This window comes from Nyctereutes procyonoides, unplaced genomic scaffold, assembly GCF_905146905.1.
Source record: "Nyctereutes procyonoides isolate TBG_1078 unplaced genomic scaffold, NYPRO_anot_genome, whole genome shotgun sequence".
Classification (NCBI taxonomy): domain Eukaryota; kingdom Metazoa; phylum Chordata; class Mammalia; order Carnivora; family Canidae; genus Nyctereutes; species Nyctereutes procyonoides.
In genome coordinates, this window is record NW_026575128.1 from 20,932,342 (window position 1) to 20,956,187 (window position 23,846).

At 36.9% G+C, this 23,846-nt stretch overlaps 1 protein-coding gene across 1 annotated transcript in view; it reads left to right on the plus strand.

Moving 5' to 3' along the window:
* Positions 1–23,846, plus strand: part of NAV3 (neuron navigator 3) — a 357,285-nt gene that overhangs the window by 261,238 nt on the left and 72,201 nt on the right. The window contains 8 exon segments of the mRNA XM_055341892.1: positions 977–1,109; positions 1,968–2,238; positions 3,222–3,930; positions 6,005–6,493; positions 11,226–11,267; positions 12,662–12,822; positions 18,518–18,706; positions 21,811–21,863. Coding sequence (XP_055197867.1) covers positions 977–1,109; positions 1,968–2,238; positions 3,222–3,930; positions 6,005–6,493; positions 11,226–11,267; positions 12,662–12,822; positions 18,518–18,706; positions 21,811–21,863 — 2,047 coding nt within the window.

The window sequence follows — 23,846 nt, forward strand, 5'->3', positions numbered from 1 at the left end:
TCACAGGAGACTGAGAACCAGCCAGTAAATGAGAGAACTGTGTCCCACCCCTTTGAACTCTGGAGCTGCCATTCTCATTCAACTTAACCTGCTTATCCTACATTTCTTCTGCATCATCTGACACACTGGCTCTGTGAGCGTGCACATGTTAGCCTGCACATGAATATTAATGTAGCCTATTTTATTTTTTCTTCTTTAAATGTATCTAACAAATATATTCAGAATTTCAGATATTTTTTTTCTTATGGCCCAATAGCTTGCCTTGTTCATCCTTTGAGGCAGGTGCATTCTATTTTGGAATCTATGGCTTTGATAAAGAGAAGTCTCTGACCAGATGTGAATCTTTGATCATTTTGATCATTGGCCCAGATATAGCAATGAAGTTGTATTGAGAAAGACCAAAGGCAGGAAGGCCAGATAAGAGGTTATTACTTATTGTCAGGGCCAGAAACTGTAAGGTATGGCAGGAGCGATGATATGATAGAAGTGAAACTCAGTGTCCAAGAGTTGGTGAATCATTAGAAGTAGTTACTAAGGGAGGAGAAAGAATGAAGAATGACTTTCTGATTCCTAACTAAAGCACAGCTTGGCTTTTCTTAACGTTCAGAACAAAGAATGAGTTCTTATATGCTCTGTTGCTTTTCTTCAGGGGGAAAAATAAAGGAATTAGTGGCCTTATCCTTTCCTGATACCATGCAATATTTGCAGCAGTGTTTTCATTCACTCTCTAGATACTCCCCTAGAGCCTGGATCTGCACTAGACACTGATTCTTTGCAAATATCAGATAAGGTTATCCTCAGGACAGCATTCAATTCTTATTTACTATGATTCTCCAAAGATGGAAAGTCAATAATTTTTCCATCATGAGAGTAAAAAAATGAGTATTATCTTCCCAATACATGTATATGGAAATATAGGTGACTTGCCTTGTGCATCCTGTGTTTACTTCCTTGCTGCTGTGTGTCCTGCCTTTAGCTGGGATGACAGCAGCTCTGTGAGCAGTGGTCTCAGTGACACCCTGGATAACATCAGCACTGACGACTTGAATACCACGTCCTCCGTCAGCTCTTACTCTAACATCACTGTCCCCTCCAGGAAAAACACCCAGGTGAGAAGTGGCTGCTTTCTTTCTCTAATGCTTCTGCCAGCTTTTTCCCTCAATCTATTGTATATCAGAATAAAATACATTACAACCTCCGAAATCTGAAATAATTGCATAAACTGTAGAAGCTTATGTATAGGGATCCCTGGGTGGCGCAGCGGTTTGGCACCTGCCTTTGGCCCAGGGCGCGATCCTGGAGACCCGGGATCGAATCCCACATCGGGCTCCCGGTGCATGGAGCCTGCTTCTCCCTCTGCCTATGTCTCTGCCTCTCTCTCTCTCTCTCTCTCTCTCTCTGTGACTATCATAAATAAATTTAAAAAGAAAAAAATAGAAAAAAAAGAAGCTTATGTATACATATTTTTTCCATTGATTACAAGCCCCCCTGAAACACTTATTTTACCATTTCTCCTTTTATAATACTGATAGTTTTTAACCCTCGAAGTTATTTTAATTGCCTAATTTTAGATAGTTCTTGATTAATTTTATATTGATCTCTGAAATAAATTACTACATCTCTTGAGAATGGTAAATCAAGAATGGATATTAGATAATTAAGTTTTATCTTGTCCTCTTTTCCCTTGTTAAATTTGACATAGAAAATTCCTTCTCGGGAGCATTTAATTGGGATTTTCTGCACATATTTATTCTGACGTTCTCTAATATGTGCAAGTGAGAATTATGTGGCTAAAATTAATGAAATTTAAATGAAGACATAGATAAAAATAGGAGTCATTGGATTTCTTTTGAAATAGAAATCAGTGCTTCATTTCTTTAACCAGTTATCCAAAAGTACATTCCAAGGCCTATTCACACATTGTAGATTTTTCTGCACAAAGTTTCTTTGTAATATTTTCCCCATAGCTCAAGACAGATTCGGAGAAACGTTCTACAACAGATGAGACATGGGATACTACTGAGGAGCTGAAAAAACCGGAAGAGGACTTTGACAGCCATGGGGATAGTGGTGGCAAATGGAAGGGTGTTTCCTCAGGCCTTCCTGAAGACCCCGAGAAGACGGGACAGAAAGCGTCCCTGTCCATCTCACAGACGGGGTCCTGGAGAAGAGGCATGTCTGCCCAAGGAGGAGCGCCATCCAGGCAGAAAGCTGGCACAAGTGCACTCAAGACCCCTGGTAGGCTTGTCATTTCACAGCTGTTATGCAAAAATGTTTTAATTTATGGTTTCCATTCAATCTTTGTTCTCCTTAATAATAGCTTTATTTTTAATTAAATCATATTCTTCTCTGTATGGTTATTTTCTTCCATGTAAATATCACTTACTTTACCCTGCAAGTTCACATGAATATCACAATCTAGGCATTCTCTAGAGAGCACCATTATAATTTGGGGCTATTGAGTGTCTCTATTCTGCCGTAGTCATTTCTGTTCATGTGGAAATAAAAGAAATCTGCTTAATAAAAATAAGACTGCTTTCCCTCTGACTTCCTTATGAAAGTTTGGAATATTTATGTGCAGTATTCCACTAATTTTCACTACTACCACTGAGAATCAAGACCAATCACACTAATCTAATGGGTTGGAATTCTGGAGATATGAAACCTCATTTGTGAATTTTACTTTATGAAACAATAGAGTGGAAGACTTCTGCCAAATTGTACTATCTTTTTTTTTTTTTTAAAGATGCTCTTTCTATTTTTAAAATGGTGCCTAATTTTAAATAGGGCCATTTGAAGTAGTTTTGTACCAGGAGACCCTAAATATAAGCATCTTACAGATAGTCAAATGAATTCTTTTTCGAGCACTTAGCTTGATAAGATTAAGTGCTGTCCTGATAAAGGGAGAGCGTTGTGAGGTTTAAGATAGTAATAAACTGCAGAAATATGTGTTTTCACTTTATCTCCTTCATCACTCATCACATTTCCTCTAGCCATATTTTCATAGCTTTGTACTCAATTCTCACAATATATTAAAGCACATACCTATCTAGATCTAAATGGGTATTTAGGAACTGAAGTAATATAAAGATGTCTAAATGGGTATTTAGGAACTGAAGTAATACAAAGACGTATTCACATGTTTACACATTGTTTAAAGAAAGGTTATTATGTAATCATAATGTGCAGGCATGTATATTTGTGTATTTCTCATTACTTAGGGAAAACCGATGATGCCAAAGCTTCTGAGAAAGGCAAAACTCCTCTAAAAGGATCATCTCTACAGAGGTCTCCTTCAGATGCAGGAAAAAGCAGTGGAGATGAGGGGAAAAAGCCCCCTTCGGGCATTGGAAGGTCAGCTGCTCCTGGCTCTTTCGGATTTAAGAAACCAAGTGGAGTAGGGTCGTCTACTATGATCACAAGCAGTGGAGCCACAATAACAAGTGGATCAGCAACCCTGGGTAAAATCCCCAAATCTGCTGCCATTGGTGGGAAGTCAAATGCAGGGAGAAAAACCAGTCTGGACGGTTCACAGAATCAGGATGATGGTGTGCTGCATGTGAGCTCAAAGACTTCCCTACAGTACCGCAGCTTGCCCCGCCCTTCAAAATCGAGCACGAGTGGCATCCCCGGCCGAGGTGGACACAGGTCCAGCACCAGCAGTATTGATTCCAATGTCAGCAGCAAGTCAGCCGGGGCCTCCACCTCGAAACTCAGAGAACCTACTAAGATTGGGTCAGGGCGCTCGAGTCCTGTTACTGTCAACCAAACAGACAAGGAAAAGGAAAAAGTAGCAGTCTCAGATTCAGAGAGTGTCTCTTTGTCAGGTTCCCCCAAATCCAGCCCTACCTCTGCCAGTGCCTGTGGGACGCAAGGGCTCAGGCAGCCAGGATCCAAGTATCCTGACATTGCCTCACCTACGTTTCGAAGGTAAGAATGTGTAAAATGATGCTGGGAAAATTTTAAAAATGCTATGCTGTAGGATACATGCGAACCATTTATGTATATATACATAGACTATTATGTGTGTCCTAAATCCTATATCCTAAATATATAGATATATACCCTAAATATATGTTCTAAGGTACATATATCTTAGAATCTTTTATTTAGTTTCTAAGTACTGTGGGTTTTAAAAAGCTGATCATACAGTTAGCTAGCAAAAAAAATTGGTGTTCATTTGAGAAATGCTCAAACTTCTCAGTTCCACTATTGTTCTAATATTAGCAACACAACCAGTGTTTATAAGAAACTTAAAAGCATATGGCAGTACTGGCGGGTAGTGATAACACAGAGTAATCGCGTGTTCCGTTTCCCTAGATTTTCAACTCTCCTTTCCACAGTTAAAAATAAAACAAAATAGGTCTTCATGACTCTTGGTATTAATTTCCAGTGTTTATGATCTTCTGGCTCTTAATGAGCAGATGATCATGAATGTAGATGAAATTGTTTTTCTTGTAAGAGATTACATTGGACAGATCAATGCTGTACCGTATCTTGACATATTAATGAAAATCAAGATATGATATGGACAGAACTTGAAAACGTTTGTATGGTGCAAATAGGCTAACGACTAAGGAATGGGTGAGATTTTGTAGCTTCATCAGCTTTCTCTGATAGGACTCAGATAAGCAGCATAACGTGGTTTCTGTATAGGAACTGTCTTTGGTACTCAGTATGTGCAGTTCTGCTGTGAGAACTTGTGGTATTAAAATACAAATATATTTTAAGTGGCAGGAAAATACATACTGTTAAAGACTTGAGACAAATGGTTAAACTCCTCTGGGTCTGTTTCTTCGCCCCTGAAATGATAGAGTATGATTTATAATCTCTTACATGTTAAGTATTTTTAATGTTTGTTTTTATTATGATAAGTAAACCAAGAACCTTGATAACTGGGGAGTAAGGGCTCTTGTAACACTTGCTTGTACGTTTCAAGCAATCCCAGATACATGATTGTTTGAAAACCTAGAGGTTATATTCCTCAGTAGAAATATTAATTCTGAAAAACTGGCTTTTTGAAATGTTGATTCTCATTGGAAAGAATAATGGCTTGTAGTGGGAGTAATTATTTTTGTTGCTTAAGTAAAAGCCAATAGTGCCCTCCAGTGGCCCATTACCTATGAAACAATTTCTCATATTCGTCATAAAATATTTCACTATAGGAAATACGGATTTCATTGCAACTTAATTAGCTAGTAATCATTATGCCATTACTTCATATCACTTTATTTCCATATTTACATAAATTCGATTATACCATCTGCTTCATTTACAAAACTAAAATGTTTTCTGAACGAAACTCCAACATCTAAGCACCAGCGATGTTTCAAATCACTATTATAAATGTGTATTTGAATAGCACTGGCAACTGACATAAAACCCTTTGGTCTTTCTTGGGGAAAATACACACAAACCAACATGTTGCCAATAGTGTCCAATCTTGTTTCTAACCAACGGCTCTCTGACAGTCACTCAGGCCACCAGATAGGTCACATTACCTCCTAAACCTTGCCTTAAGCACTCCTTTTAGATTTTGAATGAACCGTTACAATGAAAAAAAAAAAAAGAAAAAAGAAAGAAAAAAATTTAAGTATTATATACCGAATGCGTAGAAGTTGTTTCATTATAATGGATCTGTAAATAGGTAACAGCAAGTGTGCTCCAACTCTTTAATTTTCTCCAAAGATTCTCATGGTCACTTAAACTGTGAAAGCCAAGGATTTTCATGTTTGATCTACTTTTGCTCTGCCCCCCTTGCCCCCCCCACCCCCACCACCTGGGTGTCAGCCCAGTACCGGCTTACCCTTATGGTGACACGTGAGACTTTTTTGGCACTAGATTAAGAAGTTCAAGTTTATAAAGTTCATTAACATAGAGACAGGAGGTGCTTGGCAGCGTGGTACGGCAAAGCACACCTGGCTCTGTGTACTGTAACCCTAAATATTAAATGTGGATATCAGTGTCTTGGAACAACTGAAGTTGTTATTTGTTTTTCTTTTAGGTTGTTTGGTGCCAAGGCAGGTGGCAAATCTGCCTCTGCACCTAATACTGAGGGTGTGAAATCCTCCTCAGTAATGCCCAGTCCTAGTACCACATTAGCGCGGCAAGGCAGTCTGGAGTCACCGTCGTCTGGTACGGGCAGCATGGGCAGTGCTGGTGGGCTGAGTGGCAGCAGCAGCCCTCTCTTCAATAAACCCTCAGACTTAACTACAGATGTTATAAGCTTAAGTCACTCGTTGGCCTCCAGCCCAGCATCGGTTCACTCTTTCACCTCAGGTGGTCTCGTGTGGGCTGCCAATCTGAGCAGTTCCTCTGCTGGCAGCAAGGACACTCCGAGTTACCAGTCCCTGACTAGCCTCCATACGAGCTCTGAGTCCATTGACCTCCCCCTCAGCCACCATGGCTCCCTGTCTGGACTGACCACAGGCACTCACGAGGTGCAGAGCCTGCTCATGAGAACGGGTAGTGTGAGATCTACTCTCTCAGAAAGGTGAGCTTTTCTAGAGGCATCGATGAAGTCTTCACCCTCTCCCCCCTCCTCCCCCACTAAATCCCCTTGATGTCACTGGGAGTGCCACTGTGCAAAGGACCATAAAACTGAAGAGAGAGAAGATTAAGGAGACTGGCCTTTTGTTTGCTCTTATTACCAAGTTTGTAGAAGGAAAAAAAAAAGCCATTAAGAATAGGATAATTGTATAATTTTTTAATATGAATGCATCCGTATATACCAAATAGGCAATTTGAATAAAATTCAAAACGTTGTATTTATGTATTAAATGATGTCTTCTCAAGACATGTTAATGATTTGGCCTAAACTCCAAGACAACAATAGCTTCTTATGATAATTTAAGCATTTTTTAAAGACCAAATTTAAATGGATTCTACAATTATGCTCTGAGCGATATGTTAAGTTTACCTTATTAGCACTTCTGTGGAAAATAGCAAAAAGGTCACTGGGGAATCCTAGTTGAATTGGAAAAAAAAAAGTCACTTGTCAGATAGGAATTCTTAGAGAAAATTAATAACATCAGTGATATTTTTAATAGGCCCCTTGAAAATAAATGTGTTTCCCGTTGGTTTAAGGAGTTTATTTTTTGTTCTTTACTTAACCATGAGAAACACATAACAAGGCATGTCTTACCAAATAAATTTACCAGAAAGTGTTATATTAACCAAAATGTCTTTAGATTCTTTCACCCTAAAAATCCTTTCTCATGTATTATGGTCCTGACTCTTTCCCCCTGGAAAATGTCCTGAAGTTGACACTTTTTCCCCCCGATAACCTTAAAGTTGTTGACCTAAGGCTTTTAGAAGCACTCCTGGCCACACGTCTTAGTTGTGTTACTGTGTGAAAGCACTCCTGGCCCTGGAAAATGCCTGATATCATTCCTTAATCTTTTGTTCGATCTGTTACTGGGATGACATCATCTCTTTTCCAGACTTCCAGCCTTACTCCCAGAATTATTTTTTAAAACCTTGACTAAACCTCTCACCTAGACTCTTACCACATTGCATTAGTTGTCCCGTTAACCTAACACTTCCCCATTGCTCTTCTGTTTGTCCTACCTTTGTGAAGTGTCGCAATGCATTGCTTCCATCCACGACACCTCCTGGTCCCCTCGTGGATGTGAACACCCATGCCCATGAGACATCCTCCTGGTAAAAGAATTTTAGAACTGAAATGTTTATGCTTGATAGTTTCTATGGTGGGCTACTTATTGCAAAATAACATTTTTCTGCATAAACAAAAAACTGGACCAAGAGACACAAAACAAAGTTGAGAGATAGAGACTAAACTAGAGGCCTTTGCATCTATGTCTCTGCTAGTTTTATTATCGTAGCTAGCATACATGAAGAGCAACTATAGCCACAAAAACATTGGCTGTAAGTACTGTTTCGTTTAATTTTTTATCTCAGAAGCTAGGCTTCCTACAGCATCTTGGATTTGAATTTCCATACTTGAAGGTAAATGGCGCCCTCATATGTCATTTTCAAAACTTATAACAAGTAAATCAAATTATGCTGAAAGTCTGTTAACTATCTATAGTTTAATGGATGTATCTTTGATTGTATACTGATATGGGAGGAATCCAAATGATAATTTTATAATCACACTGCCAATAGGTCATTATTTATTAACCCAAATCACCCTCCAGATTACTGATTTTTTAAATTACATATTTGGCTGCAATAAGTTGACCATTTAGCCATCAACCATTTCTCTGGCATTTAGATATTAAAAAATAAGAAAAATAGACAAGGAACAATTTGTAACCACGTAACCCTCAAATCAAACCCGATGATAAAATTGAGTTTTATAGATACAAATGCAATGCTAATTTTTTATTTTATCTATATTTTAGCAGAAGTAAATATACATTTTCACTTAGAAATACACTGGCAAATATGCAGTCACTTATTTTCTTTAAGCAAATCTTCTTGTTGTTGGTCAGTTTTTGAAATAGACCAGCTTTACAAATGAAAGTGTTCCAGTATTAAAAATAGCCAGATAGGGATCCCTGGGTGGCGCAGCGGTTTGGCGCCTGCCTTTGGCCCAGGGCACGATCCTGGAGACCCGGGATCGAATCCCACGTCGGGCTCCCAGTGCATGGAGCCTGCTTCTCCCTCTGCCTGTGTCTCTGCCTCTCTCTCTCTCTCTGTGTCTATCATAAATAAATAAATAAATAAATAAATAAATAAATAAATAAATAAATAACCTTTAAAAAAAATAGCCAGATAAGCATTTTTTTCTAAAATAAACTGTAGGCTAATTTAAAATAAATGCATATTTTATACTGGATTCTTAGTGAAATATATTGATGAATATTAAATTGTTAAAAATAAAAATACTTTCCTAGATATAATATATGATATAAATATTATTTAGTTCCCCCCAGGAAATTACTAGATTGAAATAATTTTTGATATGAGAGTTGTATTTTTTCTTTCTTGGGAACAAAACTGCAGGCAGTCGCAATTTATTCTAATCCTTTAAAGTACATTAAAAAAGTGTATGATCTGTTGAAGAGAAAATTAGATCCTATCAGAGATCCTGACTTAATTCAAATTAAGCAGTCAGCAGAATGCTGGGCACGCTAAGGAAACCAAAGAGCCATACCTGACAAAAAGTGTGCTAAAATGTAAATATTGAAAAGAAAGTAATTAGAGTGAGATGTTGGGGTTTTATAGAAGTTCACGACTTACCTGTTAATCTACAATTTCAAAAAATTTTATTGATATATTCATATCTTAATATTATTGAATCAATAATTTTCCATAAAGATTTTTAACTTTGTTCAAATTCCTTTTCGTTAAAATGTCATAAAATAATGAATAATCACAAAAGTTTTTCAGTAATTTCCCTGCTAGCTGCTCCAAATCATTGGTGGCCCTTGAGCCGTAACCAGTTCACAGTTATTTAGTTTGTTTTGCTTTTTGTAACCTAACCATATTATTTAACAATAATTATTATTTAACAATAATTAAACATTAATTTAAATTAATTTAAGGTAATTTATTTTAATTCTGTACATTTATTTTATAAAACATTTTATAAATTCTAATTAATTAAATTAAATAATTTAAAGCAATAAAATATAATGATACCATCTCACAATAATTATTTAACAGTAATTTAAAGTAGTTGGTTACTTTATTGCAGGCTTGTTTTGAAATATGAAGTGGAGCAACCCTGCCTTCACAATCCTGTAGAGCATCTCTTGGCTTTGAACAGATACTGTCTGACCACCTCAGACTGGCTAAAATCCCTCTCTCCTTCATTGCCCCCTGCCTGCCTGGCCCTTGTAGGCATAAGAGTATGTGACCTTTCAAGATGTGTGGAAAGTGTCTACATTATAAAACCACTAGTATCCAGATCAAACATATTTCTACTTAAAGGTTTTAAGTTATATTGGTCAATTTAAATGTATTTTTTCCATTTTTTAAAATTAAATTCTCTGAATGATATAAACATACACATTTTATACAGTTGATATTTTGGCAAACTGCTTATTTTCAATTTTCTCTGCAATGTGAAGCTTTAATAAATCTGCACACATGAAAAAGATAATCTTTAAAATGGCTTGTGACCATATTGATAGGTTTTTCATATTTGTTCAGTCTGATTCCTTTTTGTTTGCTGATGCACACTACTAAAAACCTTATGTAGTCAAAACATTTACTAGAACTGGCCTCTACATAATGGAGTAATTACCTTATGCAGACATTCCCAACAAGTAAAAGTCATATAATGCCTTTGGTTGCTTTCTACTACAGTGCTAATGGAGTACACATAGAAGAAAACATTTTAGCTTTGATTTTGAGTGCTTAATTTTCAAGTCAATGTGTTTGCATTTGTGTTTTATCATCCACATTATGCATATCCTGTGTATTTAATTTTGATCATTGGGGGTTCTACTGGAAGAGAGCTATCATTCTTGAAATTCAAAATTTTATTCTTACATGCCAGAGATTGTAACAGAAATCTCTAGACTTGTCCCACTTAGTTGTTGACACCCTCTTCTATTTTTAGAGAGGCCATTTCTCATTTTCTCCAGACACATCCTTTCATCCCTCTTCTATGACCAGTTGAGAATTCTTTAAAATGGAAACTGATAAAAACTTACAGCCTTTTAAATATCTAACTTAGAATCTCCAAAGGATGGCATGGTTTAATTCTATTAAATATTTAAATAAATGGTGCCAAAAACATTACGTTTCAAGCAGATATTTTATATTACTTTCTGTCCTATGCAAATGGAATAGATCTGCCTTTGTTTTTATTAAAAATAATATGAAAACAAAAACTGAGTATTAAAGGGTGTTTTATATCTCCTCTGTCCATTGAAAGTAGTCAGTTTAACTGAGGGAGAGCAGATCTGTCTTATTTCCACCTCGGACTCTCCAGAATTTGAAATCACAGCCAAAGTCTAGTCAGCTGCACAGGGAAGCTACCCTAGCAGTAGGTAAATAGAATCTAGTGGGGAATTATGTCAACAAATGACTTAATCCACCTGCTCATAATCCGGTCAGTAAATTATCATCGAATGTGTTACAACAATGGACATCCCGTCCCCTTTTGTTGGCCTTTTCCAATAAATTAAGCACTAAATATTTGTCACAAAAACTTTATTTTGTGAAGTTTAGAGAACCATTTTTGTTGCATGTGTAATTTGGAGGTTTTGTTTGCATTATGTCCTTAGGGGTTTTCTTTGTTTTAACAGCATGCAGCTTGCCAGAAATACACTACCCAAAAAGGGACTAAGGTATATATTTCTCTCAGCACAATTGATGCCTTTCTCTGTTGTTACGTAAACCTTGTGTGCTCTCTCCCTTTCTTCCTTCGTTTGCCAGCACAGATGGCATCACTTTTAATCCTGATGTTTTCTCTGGCCTGAGGCGTTGGTGAGATAAGCCTCCTGTTGGAGATACCAGTAGAGGTCAGACTAAGTAAATTAAATCCAATGTAAATACCATTATTTGGGGGGCAGCAACTTTTGGTAGATTCCAGTACTCATTTCTATAAATTAAAATAAAATTAACTTCCCTAACTTTTGCATCTTGGAGGCATATGCTTGCAAAACCTCAACCCATATAATCTACAGATGTGGCCCGTTAATGTTGAAAGGTTGAAGGATGCTCTAATTTGAATTTTCAAAAAATATATTTTCATCATCAGAGGACAAATACTATAATTAAGGTATGAATTTTTAAAGAGTCCTTTTGGTAAAAACTCAAGAGTTTTAATTTCTGTTTATCAGGAGTGCTGGTCAATTGAGATATCAGTCTAGTCTAACATAATAGTCTCAAAATAATCCTTCAGTTCATCATAAAAACTAAAGTGAAAATTTAATCCATGGCCTTCCTTTACTGTACACTTTTGTCTGAGGAGAGGATATACAATGAACAACAAGGAGAGGTGAAACACGTATGAACAGAGTGAGTTAAATGCTCTTTGATGTCAAGAATTTACTTACTCTGGTGAAAATGAGCACTGGCCAGATAGGCCTTTGCCTGTTATCCTTTTTCTTGCCAGTCCCTTAGTAATAGCAAATAGTTTGCAGTTATTCCATTTCAAGATTTTGTTTCAGAAATTTACTTTCCACCAAAGGGAGCCCATTTTTTCCTTTAAAAAAAAAAATCTAGACATGATATCAAGTGGCATTTTAGCCAAATAATTTTTTTAATGTTTTTCTTTTTTTTTTTTCGTTTCTTTTTTTTTGTTTTTCAAAAAAAGATCTGTCAATTTGTGTTCCATTTCCTATGCCTTTCTGTGGCCATCACACCAGTTTCCTTGGCTCCTGGCCTAGCACTATCTACCATATTTAGTCTGTGCCTTCACCCTCTTCACATCCTTCCAAGCACTGTGCTTTTGAGGCCTTCTCAATTAACTTGGCTGTCTGCTCATTGCTTATGATTTTCCACTACATATCTCACAGAAGCATAATTTTCCTTTTAAAATCCTTTATTTTTTTTTTCCTGTGAGATTCAAACAGATGGTATCAGATCATCTGGAAGAACTAAGCAATTATAATTAGATTCAATCTGTTTGAGAATGTTGTTCAGTCTGAATAGTAAGCTCCTCTCAATTGTTTTCTTGTTCTGGTACTGCCTTGCCCTTGTAGACGTACTTCAGTGTCTTAGCTGTGCTGTTTTGCAGATACACCCCATCATCTCGGCAGGCCAACCAAGAAGAGGGCAAAGAGTGGCTGCGCTCCCATTCCACTGGAGGGCTGCAGGATGCTGGCAACCAGTCCCCTCTGCTCTCCCCTTCTGCTATGTCATCTTCTGCAACAGGAAAATACCACTTTTCCAACCTGGGTAAAATGTTCTAAACACAATTTCATCTTGTTCCTTTCACCACCTGCCCCTCACGGGAGCTCTGGTATCCATAAAAATTGTTCGCTTAAAGAAAAGATACACACATTAATAGTACCTCGTACTTGTTGGATGGCTGGCTATTCACAAAATACTTTCCAAATGATATGCAGTTTATTGCCGAAGACAACAACTTGATATGGGTACTACTGTTGTTATTTTACAGTCTAGGATCTAGAAGCACAGAGAGGTCATTTCTCTCAAAGAAAGGGTCTCACCTCATAAGGGGCAGAGGCAGTAATAGATCCCAGAACACCTGACTTCAAGCCTAAGGCATTTTCTTAGGGTCCTCTTAAAAAAATAATGAAATATCTCTTGGGTTTTGTTAAAAGTGTTTTTTTAAATCCTTAACAAAATTTATCATACTTTTGTAGAAAACCAGAAAATATAAATATTGTAGAATAACAGAAAATATAAATAATTAAGAAGAAAAAAATAACTCCATGACTCTAAAATCACATCTTTACAACTGATCAAAATTAATACCATTTCAAAATTCTCCTTAAAATGAATCTGAATTTTCCCTGTGAACATTTTTGGATAAGTGAAATGAAAAAAAAAATGACAAAGTTAGCCACTGGATTATTTTGTGCTTAGCATCATCTGTATGAAATATAAAATCATTTGTATAAATGTCACAGAAAACATAGGGAAGAGTGACAAAGTAATGAAAGGAGTCTAAACATGCCAGTTATAATTTAATAGATCCAAAAAAAAAATAAAAAAAAATAATTTAATAGATCCAGTGCTTTTACAAATAGATTCCTATTCTATAAAATCACATATCAAGTAGTCTCATTATTCTTTTTTCGTTTTGCTTTAGAATTTTTTTTTTCTAATAATGGACCTACCGATTATCCAAATCCTTTCATAGTTTCAACTTTTTCAGTCCCATAGGACACTCATGGCTCTTTTCTCTTCTCTTGGTAACTCTTCATTGTTTACAGAATAAAGCTTTGGCAATAAAAACCAATTATTTTGGTCATGGTTCCATGTGAGCTAAGGAATTCCTAACAAACACCAAGTTTTTACTGCCACGCCAACACAGTGATGAGACTACTTTGTCTCATAACGACAACGGAAAGTATAGCTTTTACTTCCTTCGAATTGTAATTATGAAACATAGCAAGAAGCTTAAAATTTTGACTTCAAAAAATGAATATCTTAAAAAAATATATCTTTTTTATAGTGTCATAGAAATATGAAATAAGCTCTAATTTTACGCAACATCTGAGACAAACCCAAACCACCTGGGATGTTGAGTTTGCTAGTTATAGCTCTTATCAATCTTTTCAATACCTGACATTAATCTAATTGAATCATTTTTATAAGATTTTATTAATTTATTTGAGAGAGAGAAAGAACACTAGTGGGGTAAGAGGCTGAGGGAGAAGCAAACTTCCTGCGGAGCAGGGAGCCCAATGTGGGGCTCAATCCCAGAACTCTGGGATCATGACCTGAGCCGAAGGCAAATACTTAACCAACTAAGCCACCCAGACACCCCTGACTAATTGAATCCTTACCCCATTATATTCTTATTTCTATTGTTCTAAGTAAATCCGTCTGTTCATTATTATTTGGAAAAAAATGCTCACCATTTACTATATCTGACTTTGACAAAGTCAATTTCCTCATCTGTGAAATGGATCCATAATACCTAGCTTATATTAGAGGGAACTGATCTTATGTGCATTAAGACTCAAGAGAGTATAAGACTTAACAGGCTTTGCTACTTCATCATTTTTATTGGAAAGCATGCCTTACATTATCACGATGATAGCAGTGGATTTCAAATTGATCTACTGCCTCTACTATCCAACATTTTCACCCATTGTGACTTATAAAGGAAGACCTTCCCAGACATGTTAACACACTCTCGTGTGCCCACCCAAATTTTATAAGTGCACATGGCTTCAAATCAAGCGTTATGAGATCTCTATGCTGTGTTATTTTACAGAAAAAAATGGCCAATTTTAAAAACATGAAATTATTTTTTAAAACTTTTTATTGTGGTGCACCTGGGTGGCTCAGTCAGTTGGGCATCTCTTAGTTTGAGCTCAGGTCATGATCTCAGGGTCATGACATCAAGCCTGGCATTAGGCTCTCTGTCTCCCTCCCTCTCTCTCTCTCTTTGTATCTCTCTCACTCATTCTCTCTCTCAAATAAATAAATAAATCTTTAAAAAATAAAACGAAAAACAACTTTCTATTGTATCTCCAATCAACAGAATTTATACTTACTAGGCAAGACCATGGGTATTATTAAATATAAGTAAAGATTTCTTTATTACTAAATTTTAAAAATATATCAAATGGAATATTTTAACTTGAATATAGATAGATAGCACTGTCCCACAGTTCGCTTTGGTCATCATTTGTTTCCAATTTGGTCATTATCTCTTCTGAATGATCAGGAAGTGATTATTACTGTTCCCCTCTCCATATTCACCTTTCAAGCTTTTCAGAATTAACCCCTTTCTTCTATACTCATGAGAACATAGAATCTCAGAGATGGGAGACATCTACCTCTGGTTCAATTCAACTATCAGTTAAATTCTTCTGACATCTCTAGCTTCTCTAAACCCACCCATGACAGAAACTTTCTGAATCTAGATGTATCATACTTTTGAAGTTCCTCTTTTAAAAAAATCAAATAAAATTTTCTTGAATCTCTACCTAGTGCCTAGTGATAGTCTCAGCTTCCACAAAATAAGTTAAAAATTAGCTTCCATATGAATATTCTTATTTTCAAACAATATCATAAACTCGCTAGTCTGTCTAGATATAGTAGCAAAGTCAAGGAGAGACCCTGGGTATTAAAAAATCCACTCCATATTTCTATCAGTTCCATTTTCCTCAAATCCCACAAGTCAACATTTAATTTAATAAAAACAGTGATGGGACACTTGGGTGGCTCAGCAGTTGAGCATCTACCTTTGGCTCAGGGTATGATCCCAGAGTGCCGGGATCGACTCCTGCATCGGGCTCCCCTCATGGAGCCTCCTTCTCCCTCTGCCTGGGTCTCTGCCTTTCTCTCTGCCTCTCTCTGTATCTCTCATGAATAAGTAAATAAAATCTTTAAAGAATATAATAAAAACAGGGATCCCTGGGTGGCGCAGCGGATTGGCGCCTGCCTTTGGCCCAGGGCGCGATCCTGGAGACCCGGGATCGAGTCCCGTCGGGCTCCCGGTGCATGGAGCCTGCTTCTCCCTCTGCCTGTGTCTCTGCCTCTCTCCCTCTCTCTGTGACTATCATAAATAAATAAAAATTTAAAAAAATAAAAAAAATAAAAATAAATAAAAAATTAAAAAAAGAATATAATAAAAACAGTGGCTTTGCTCTGAAATATAATTTAAGACAAAGTCAGTAGCCCCCTTTTCCCTAATATATTGCCACATCTATAGCTTTCCTATTTAGAACTTGACTGTGTCTCTAACCTTTGAATGAGTCATAAGGTCATTTATTCTGCTGTTTTTAAAAATTATAATTCATGAAGAAGCTGAAGGGTAGAGATTGGGATATTTGCCTGTGCTAATTTGTGTACCATTGCAGAAATTCTCTGTCATATTTTGTCTTCTATTGTATAATTTTTCTTGATTTATTTACATATGAAATTTTCTGCCCTTCAGTCACCTCTGCTGTAGCCATTCTTGAAGTCAAGGCCGTGCCATATTTATCTTTCCATTCGACCACAGTACCAAAAAAAGTAGACCTGTCATAGACATGAACTTAACTGAACATTCTTAAATAGTATGGGTATAGTTTCAATGGAGAAGTTATCAAAAGTGTTTGTAAATGCAAACTATTCACTTTAAAATTCACTCCAATTCTCTATTTCTTGCATCAGTCAAGTCGTAGGTTTTGAAATTATAGAAGGACAATTTACTTGGATAGCTCTGCAACCACTATGCAAAGACGAATAGTGAAAGAAATAACCTCCTAACCTCTGGATACGTATTGTCATAAAATATTTACAAATGTGTTGAATACTTCATTCATTTAGCAAAGAGACAATTCAAACTATAGACATAGAATAGGACGATTTACTCCAATGCAGGTACTTTAAACATACACATTCAAGTCTAGAATGTCCTTCAGTGTAGCTATTGGCAGTCAATCAGCAATTAAATTGAATTAGGCACTGCTGGCTGAAGGACTGTGCCTAAAAGATACCTCTCTCTCCCTCCCTCCCTTGCTGTCCCTTTACTCTCCCAGTCTCTCCTCATTCTTCCTTCTTTTCTTCTCTCTTTCCTTCTCTAAGGGCTTTCTTCTTTCCAAAAGATTGCACACTTTGCAAATCTATGGTTTCTTTAATCTTTATCGCATTTTGCATTTGCACACACAGATACAATTCTAAATCTTGTGTTTCTTTCCTTTTTCTCGTCCTTTTTTTTTCATGCTGATCCACAACCACTCTGTCACAGAGTTGTTCTGTATATTAATTCATTTATACCTATAAAATATCCAGCACAGTGCATGGGAAACAGGAGACATTCTCTTTCATTTGCCTCAATGTATGACTCCTATGTTACATTGTTTTGAAAGCCAGCCATTATATTAAAAAGAAATGTAGTGCCTGTGTCAAAGGAAAAAAATAGCAAAATTTGAAATGATAATCAGACTAATTCTGAGCCAATGACATAAATTCCCTGAGGTTTTGAAAGTACTCACAGCTTTTGTGATAGCTTAAAAGGTTCCTGCCTACTTCTTCACATGTCTGTAACAGCTTACTTTTCTTAAATATGAGTTATTTATAATAAATACATTTCTTGGTTTGTGCTGTGCTTTTATTCCATATTTTAAGACAGTATTGTTTCCAAAGCAGTTGTACATTCAGTCAGCCACATCTTTTTTTTAAGTTCATGATTATCAGTTGGCCTGCAAAGTTAAGTCTCATCAGAACTCTTTGACAATGAGCACTAAGTAAATAAATTCTTATTTCAAATGGTGAACATGAGGTACTGCTCAGAAAACATAACAGGTTTGTGACATTTGACAGTCTCACTACGGCACTCTTGTCTTAGACACAGAAGAAAAGAATTGTGTCATTAACCTGCTGGATGAGCTCTAGAAACCATGTATATTACATTCCATTTAAAGAAAAATTTTATTTTCTTCTTGTATAAACTAACTCTGATAATAATGATGGTACTGACCATGAACTTACATAAATTCAGAACTCAAAATGACTGGAAGTCTTTGCCTGGAAGCTTCAGAAGGGTCTTCTTGGGAAATTTAGATTTCTTGTGTTTCCCTTTCAATTTTATTTTTTCTATAAAAGTGATGCATTTTTCTTGAAAAGAAACCTGCAAACACAAAGTCTTTTCTTCATAATCGCCAGCAGGATCTACCATGTTGTTGTATTTCGAGCATGAACAGGAGAGGTTGCTTGGCGGCTTTGCTTAATGTTGCTTTAGTCATTGCCATTCTGCTGGCCATGGAAGTGTTGGGAGACAAGAGGGACTCTGCGGAAACTGTTATTGAACATTTCAGATGCAGACAGTCAGCCTACCTTAGATAGAGACACCCACTGAATTCACCCCTCCATGGAATTAGGATCTCATCCTCCCTCTCCAGCAGCCTACCGTTTCATCACCCAAGCCCCAGAATAACGAGGCTATGTGTGCTTTGTTTTTCAGTGAGCCCAACCAATCTGTCTCAATTTAACCTTCCTGGGCCCAGCATGATGCGCTCCAACAGCATCCCAGCCCAAGACTCTTCCTTCGATCTCTACGACGACTCCCAGCTCTGTGGCAGTGCCACGTCTCTGGAAGAAAGGCCACGTGCCATCAGTCATTCAGGCTCCTTCCGAGACAGCATGGAAGAAGGTAGGCGTAGGGGGAAATAAAGATGGAGTTACTTTATTTAACTCAGAGATGAAAACTGTCACAGCAGTCGCCATCACAAGGATTCCTGAAGAGTAAATAAATGAGTAAGTATAACTCTCATTTAGGGAGCCCTGAAGCTTGAAGAAGTTTTAGTCTGCATTATCTTCTGTTTCTTTATGCATTTGAAAATATGCCAGAAATTGTTTAGGTTAATAGTTGCCTATAGAACAGCTCAGAACAAATCGAACATTCCCATACAGAAATCCTCATTATTTTAGAGATTATTTGCCCTCGTTTGTCAAATATCAGAGCAGATGTTTTGTTTGACACCTTAAAGAACCATACAGATACATAAACGAGAAAAATGATCTCATGAAACTACTGCATGTTGCCAACTTGTATTCTCAGAAACTCCCTCTGCTGTTGGTTTCTGTTATCATATCATATCAGAATTCATATCAGGTCTACTGTTTTGCCTTAGAAGTTTCATTTCCTTATACAATGCAACAGGTTCTGTGTGAATACTTTATAATAGTTCTATTTGAAAAACTCAGGAGGCCTCATTGATGTTCAAATATATGTAATTTTTTAAGCTATATAACTGCAGGTGTGAAATTTGAGAATATTTGAGAGATTTTCCTCTTTGATTTAGAGGAAGATTTTTTAAAGTAGCCATAAAGGAAAATTGTGGCACACAAATTATAAAGCATATTAGCTAAGGATAAAATAAAGGTAAACATAAAAGTTTAAACTGATCAGAATAAAATCAGACATGAAGTCAGCCAACTATCCTAGTCTTTAATAATTATGTGTAAAAGAAAGGACTCCAGACCTTGAAACATACTGTTATGCCTCTGTTCATCCACTTACCTGTGGTATGAATTTGACCAGGTTTCTTAACTTAATCAGTGCTAATTCCTGCATCTATAATTCACAGGTTTGTCATGAGAATGAAATTAGGGGGTAGCTCTGTTCCTTTCTCTTTATCCTTCCTACTTTCTTAAAGTTTCTTCTGACTAAAAGTTTAGATAGCTGTGAAAATTGATTTCATGTTTTCAGGCCACCACTGTACATTTAAACTGCTGGCATTAAATCGGTTGATCACCACTGCCATTACCTTTTGGGTTATTAACTGAACCCCCTCGGCTCAGTGTGACGGAGGGGAGTTATATCCCGAGAGTCTGCTGATTGTGGCAGAGTAGATAGACAAAATTAAACTGATAAGAAATGTGAAGTCATTGTTTTTTTGAGATGGTCCTATCACTCTCTTCACAGACAGGCATCTTATAATACTGTAAAAAATAATTTGTGGGGATTCCCGGGTGGCTCAGCGGTTTAGCACCTGCCTTCAGCTCAGGGCATGTCCTGGAGTCCTGGGTTCGAGTCCCACGTTGGGCTCCCTGCATGGAGCCTGCTTCTCCCTTTGCCTCTCTCTCTATCTCTATCTTTATCTCTCTCTCTAGTTCTCTCATGAATAAATAAAATATTTTAAAAAATAATAATTTGCTAAGCATCCTGATGGCTCATCTAGGGTGCCTCATTTACAGATAGAATACTTTTCGTATGCTGGGAAAGTCCGGCCTTCTGTGTATGAAGATTCAATCATCTAAACTGCTGAACGCCAGGCTGAGTGGGCACAATGGCTCTTTGATGCCCATACATTGAACAGTAAACTATTACAGGTCTTATCTTGTGGACTACCATCAAGGGATTGTTGAGCTAGCGAGATGGCAGGGGCTTTATTGATGCCTTCTCTGCTCAATGCTCATGGTGAAGATAAAGAAACAGCCACAGACTAGGAGGAGGTCATTGACCTATGAATAGTAGGTAGCAGCAATGGACCAAAAATGGAATCTCCTGATTTGTTGTCCACCTGACTTCTGTACCCTATGCTGAAAATCTTAGTTTAGAGGCTGGAAGAATGTGGGATTTTGTTTGTATTGTGTTCTTCAGATGACTAACATTTTACACATTTCACAGAGGGGTAGTAGAAATCTGAGGATTGTCCTTTATTCTTCTTTTGACCCACATTTTTATATTTAGTCAGTTTTAAACAAGTTCTTGCTGCTGTCCCTCAAATTCATCCCTTGCTTTTGAGCCCCACTGCCACAATCCTACACAGGATTGTCCCAGTCCTCTCCAGACCAGGTTGTGAGCATCTCCCATGTATTCTTATAGTACCCCTTGCATTGCTCTCGACAGGGTTTTATTACTCTATTGTAATTATCTTCTGAGTTGTATATCTTTCTATTTTTTTTTGAGCTCCTAGGATGGTGTTATCATTTTTATAGTCCCAGGATCTAGAAATGGCCTGTCTCGTTGGGTGGGCCCAACTAATGTTTTTTAATGGGTGAATATGCATAAATAACTTTATATTACCCCACAGTGAAAAACAGAAGGACTTTTCTACAAATATAATTAAGCATAATTTTACCGCCTTTTGGACTTAACACATTAGACGTGCAGAGATATAAAACAGTCTATCAATTGTGTAAGATGGTATTTTTGGTATACTCCAATAAAAATATGCAACTTCCGTTCTTCGTTTCCGTGAGACACCACCTTGAAATAAGTATTTTTCTATGACTAAAACTACAAAAGGAATAATAATTCTCCATTTAAAAGGGCATAATCGACTCATCACAGATAATGTTGAAATAGCAAGTTAAGTTAAATGCTTATTCCCCTGAAAGCATGTGGCAAAAAACCATTGAAAATGGATCCTTGTTGTATAAAAAGGAAATTAAACAAATAAAATACATAAAACGTTTTCTTAAAGTGTAAAGTTTATGGCCACTTTATTTTAGGTTTCTATGATTTTCTGGTAATTTATTCTGTGGAAGTTTACTACAGCTTGAAATAAGCACACAGCACACTCGGAGGGTCTATCCAACATGATAAAGGAGGTGTTTTAGAGGAACAGGTATGGGACCTTCCCCTGTCTCAACTGTTTGACCTCCAGAAGCAGAATCATTCTCCAATTCTTCTGTCTAGCTGTTTTTATTTTACATCCCTAATGGCCTATTCTCCACGTTCCAGCAAAGGCCCGCTGTTTCTGAGCAGACTTCAGTATTTCACCTTTTGTTCTTTTTTGCTTTTTCCAGTTCACGGCTCTTCATTATCACTGGTCTCCAGCACGTCTTCCCTTTACTCGACAGTAAGTATCCACTGTGAAGAGAAAGCTTCTAAAAAAAGAAAAAAAGAAAGCTTCTGCATTTGCCAAGCACACGGGCGACTCCGTAGATTGATACTAATGCAGAAGTTGGGCAGGAAGTAATGCGCAGAGCTACCGCACTCTTCTGCAGCCCACTTACTTATATGTGCCTTCACTGGACCTTGGGGTACTTGTTAAAGTTAGTGAGTGCATTTCTTCATGCACTGAATTTCGTAAAACCTATTGGGGCACGCCTGGGAATCCCTGAGCCCTTGTTCTATGCTGTACCATAAATTCATAATATTGACTAGTTTTCATTGTTTGGATCTCTGAACCATGACTGGTAATTGTCCTCTGGTATTTTCTCCATTTTATTATTTTAATTTTTCAAGTTCATTTTTTTTGAGAAGATTGTGCCAAAGGGTGAGGGCCAAAAAGGCCTAGAGATTTAAAAACAAAACAAAACAAAACAAAAAACCTATCTTCTGAAATAGACGGTGATTTTTAAAACTATTTCTTAAAAAAGAGAAAAATGCTAGTGTTTCAACTTACTTCCCCTATGCATAAAAACAAAAAAGATCTCTAGGAAGTTGTATTTTATAAGAGGACTCCTTCATGCCAGGTGAGGGTGAGGTGTATTTAGTTTACTGCATCTCACTGGGACTAGAGCACTGTGAATAATCCTGAGTCCAGGACTGAAAGGTTCATAAAAAGATCAGTCTTGGCTGTCGCTGAGCAATTAAGCATGACGGGCAATACTAATTGTTTCACTCATTTCATTAGGCTTAAATGGTAGGGCCCTCCTTTTATAAGCTCATCTTGCATATTTACTGCTTTGGATAGTCACTCAAGATCACGTTGTTATTGGAAAAGGCAATATTTTTCCCATCATTTCTCCTTTTAATGATTAAATTTGCCAATTACACTCTGTCAATGAAGAAATCAGTATTGCTTCAATTTACTGCTTTAGGCAGTAAATTGAAGGCAAATGGATAAGAAGTGAGAAAGGTGCAATGTTTGGGGGAAACAACACATAAAAGAAACGTGTTCACACTTAGTGTCCCTCCTAATTGGCCCAGCGCCACTGCTTGTTGAGGGGATGTGCTCTGACTTAAACCATTTTGGTTGAAGTCTCTGTATAGGATAGAATCAAGAGATGCAGCATGTTTATAGTATTTTTAAATACATGCAAAAACAGTGTTTGGATAAAACTGCCTTCATTCAGCCTGAGACAGACTAAGAAGAAAAGGCACGTGGGTTAAAGGAAAACAGATGGCCAATTACTATGTACCAGAGTCCAATAGAACTTTCTGTGATAATAAAAATGTTCTATAGCTGCACTGTCTAATATAGTAACCTCTGGCCACATGTGGCTGTTGAATATTTGCAGCATGTCTGGTATTACAAGACGAACTGAATTTTTAAGTTAATTAATTTAAATTTAAATAGGCACATGTGCCCAGTAGCTACTCTATTGGCTATTGCAGGCTTATCGAGAACAAAGCAGGTACGTTTTAAAAATTGTAGATAGGCTCATTGAGTTGAGCATTTGATTCTTGATTTCAGCTCAGGTCATAATCTCAGGGTTGTGAGATTGAGGAGTAAGAGTAGATGTCAAAATGGTAAGGATAATCAGAAAGCACAAATGAGGAGATTATAGTAAGGGAATGATATAAAATGGGAACAGAGATTAAAACAAAATGACTATATATGCATACCCATGTGCCAAAATTTAGAAATGAAATATACCCTTATGTGTGAAAAGAATGGGTTGGTTGATCAAGCTATGTGAAAGGTGATATTGTTAGGATATTAGGGAATTTAACTAATTGTACAGAAAATGACTGAAATTATATTCTTGAACTCATAAATAACCTAGAGTTGAACAACTCAAATAAATGCATATTTGAAGGACTGATAAAGAGAAAAATCAAAGATAATGAGAAGTCATTCAGTTTTCTGTCCCCTATTATCATGCACTGAGTC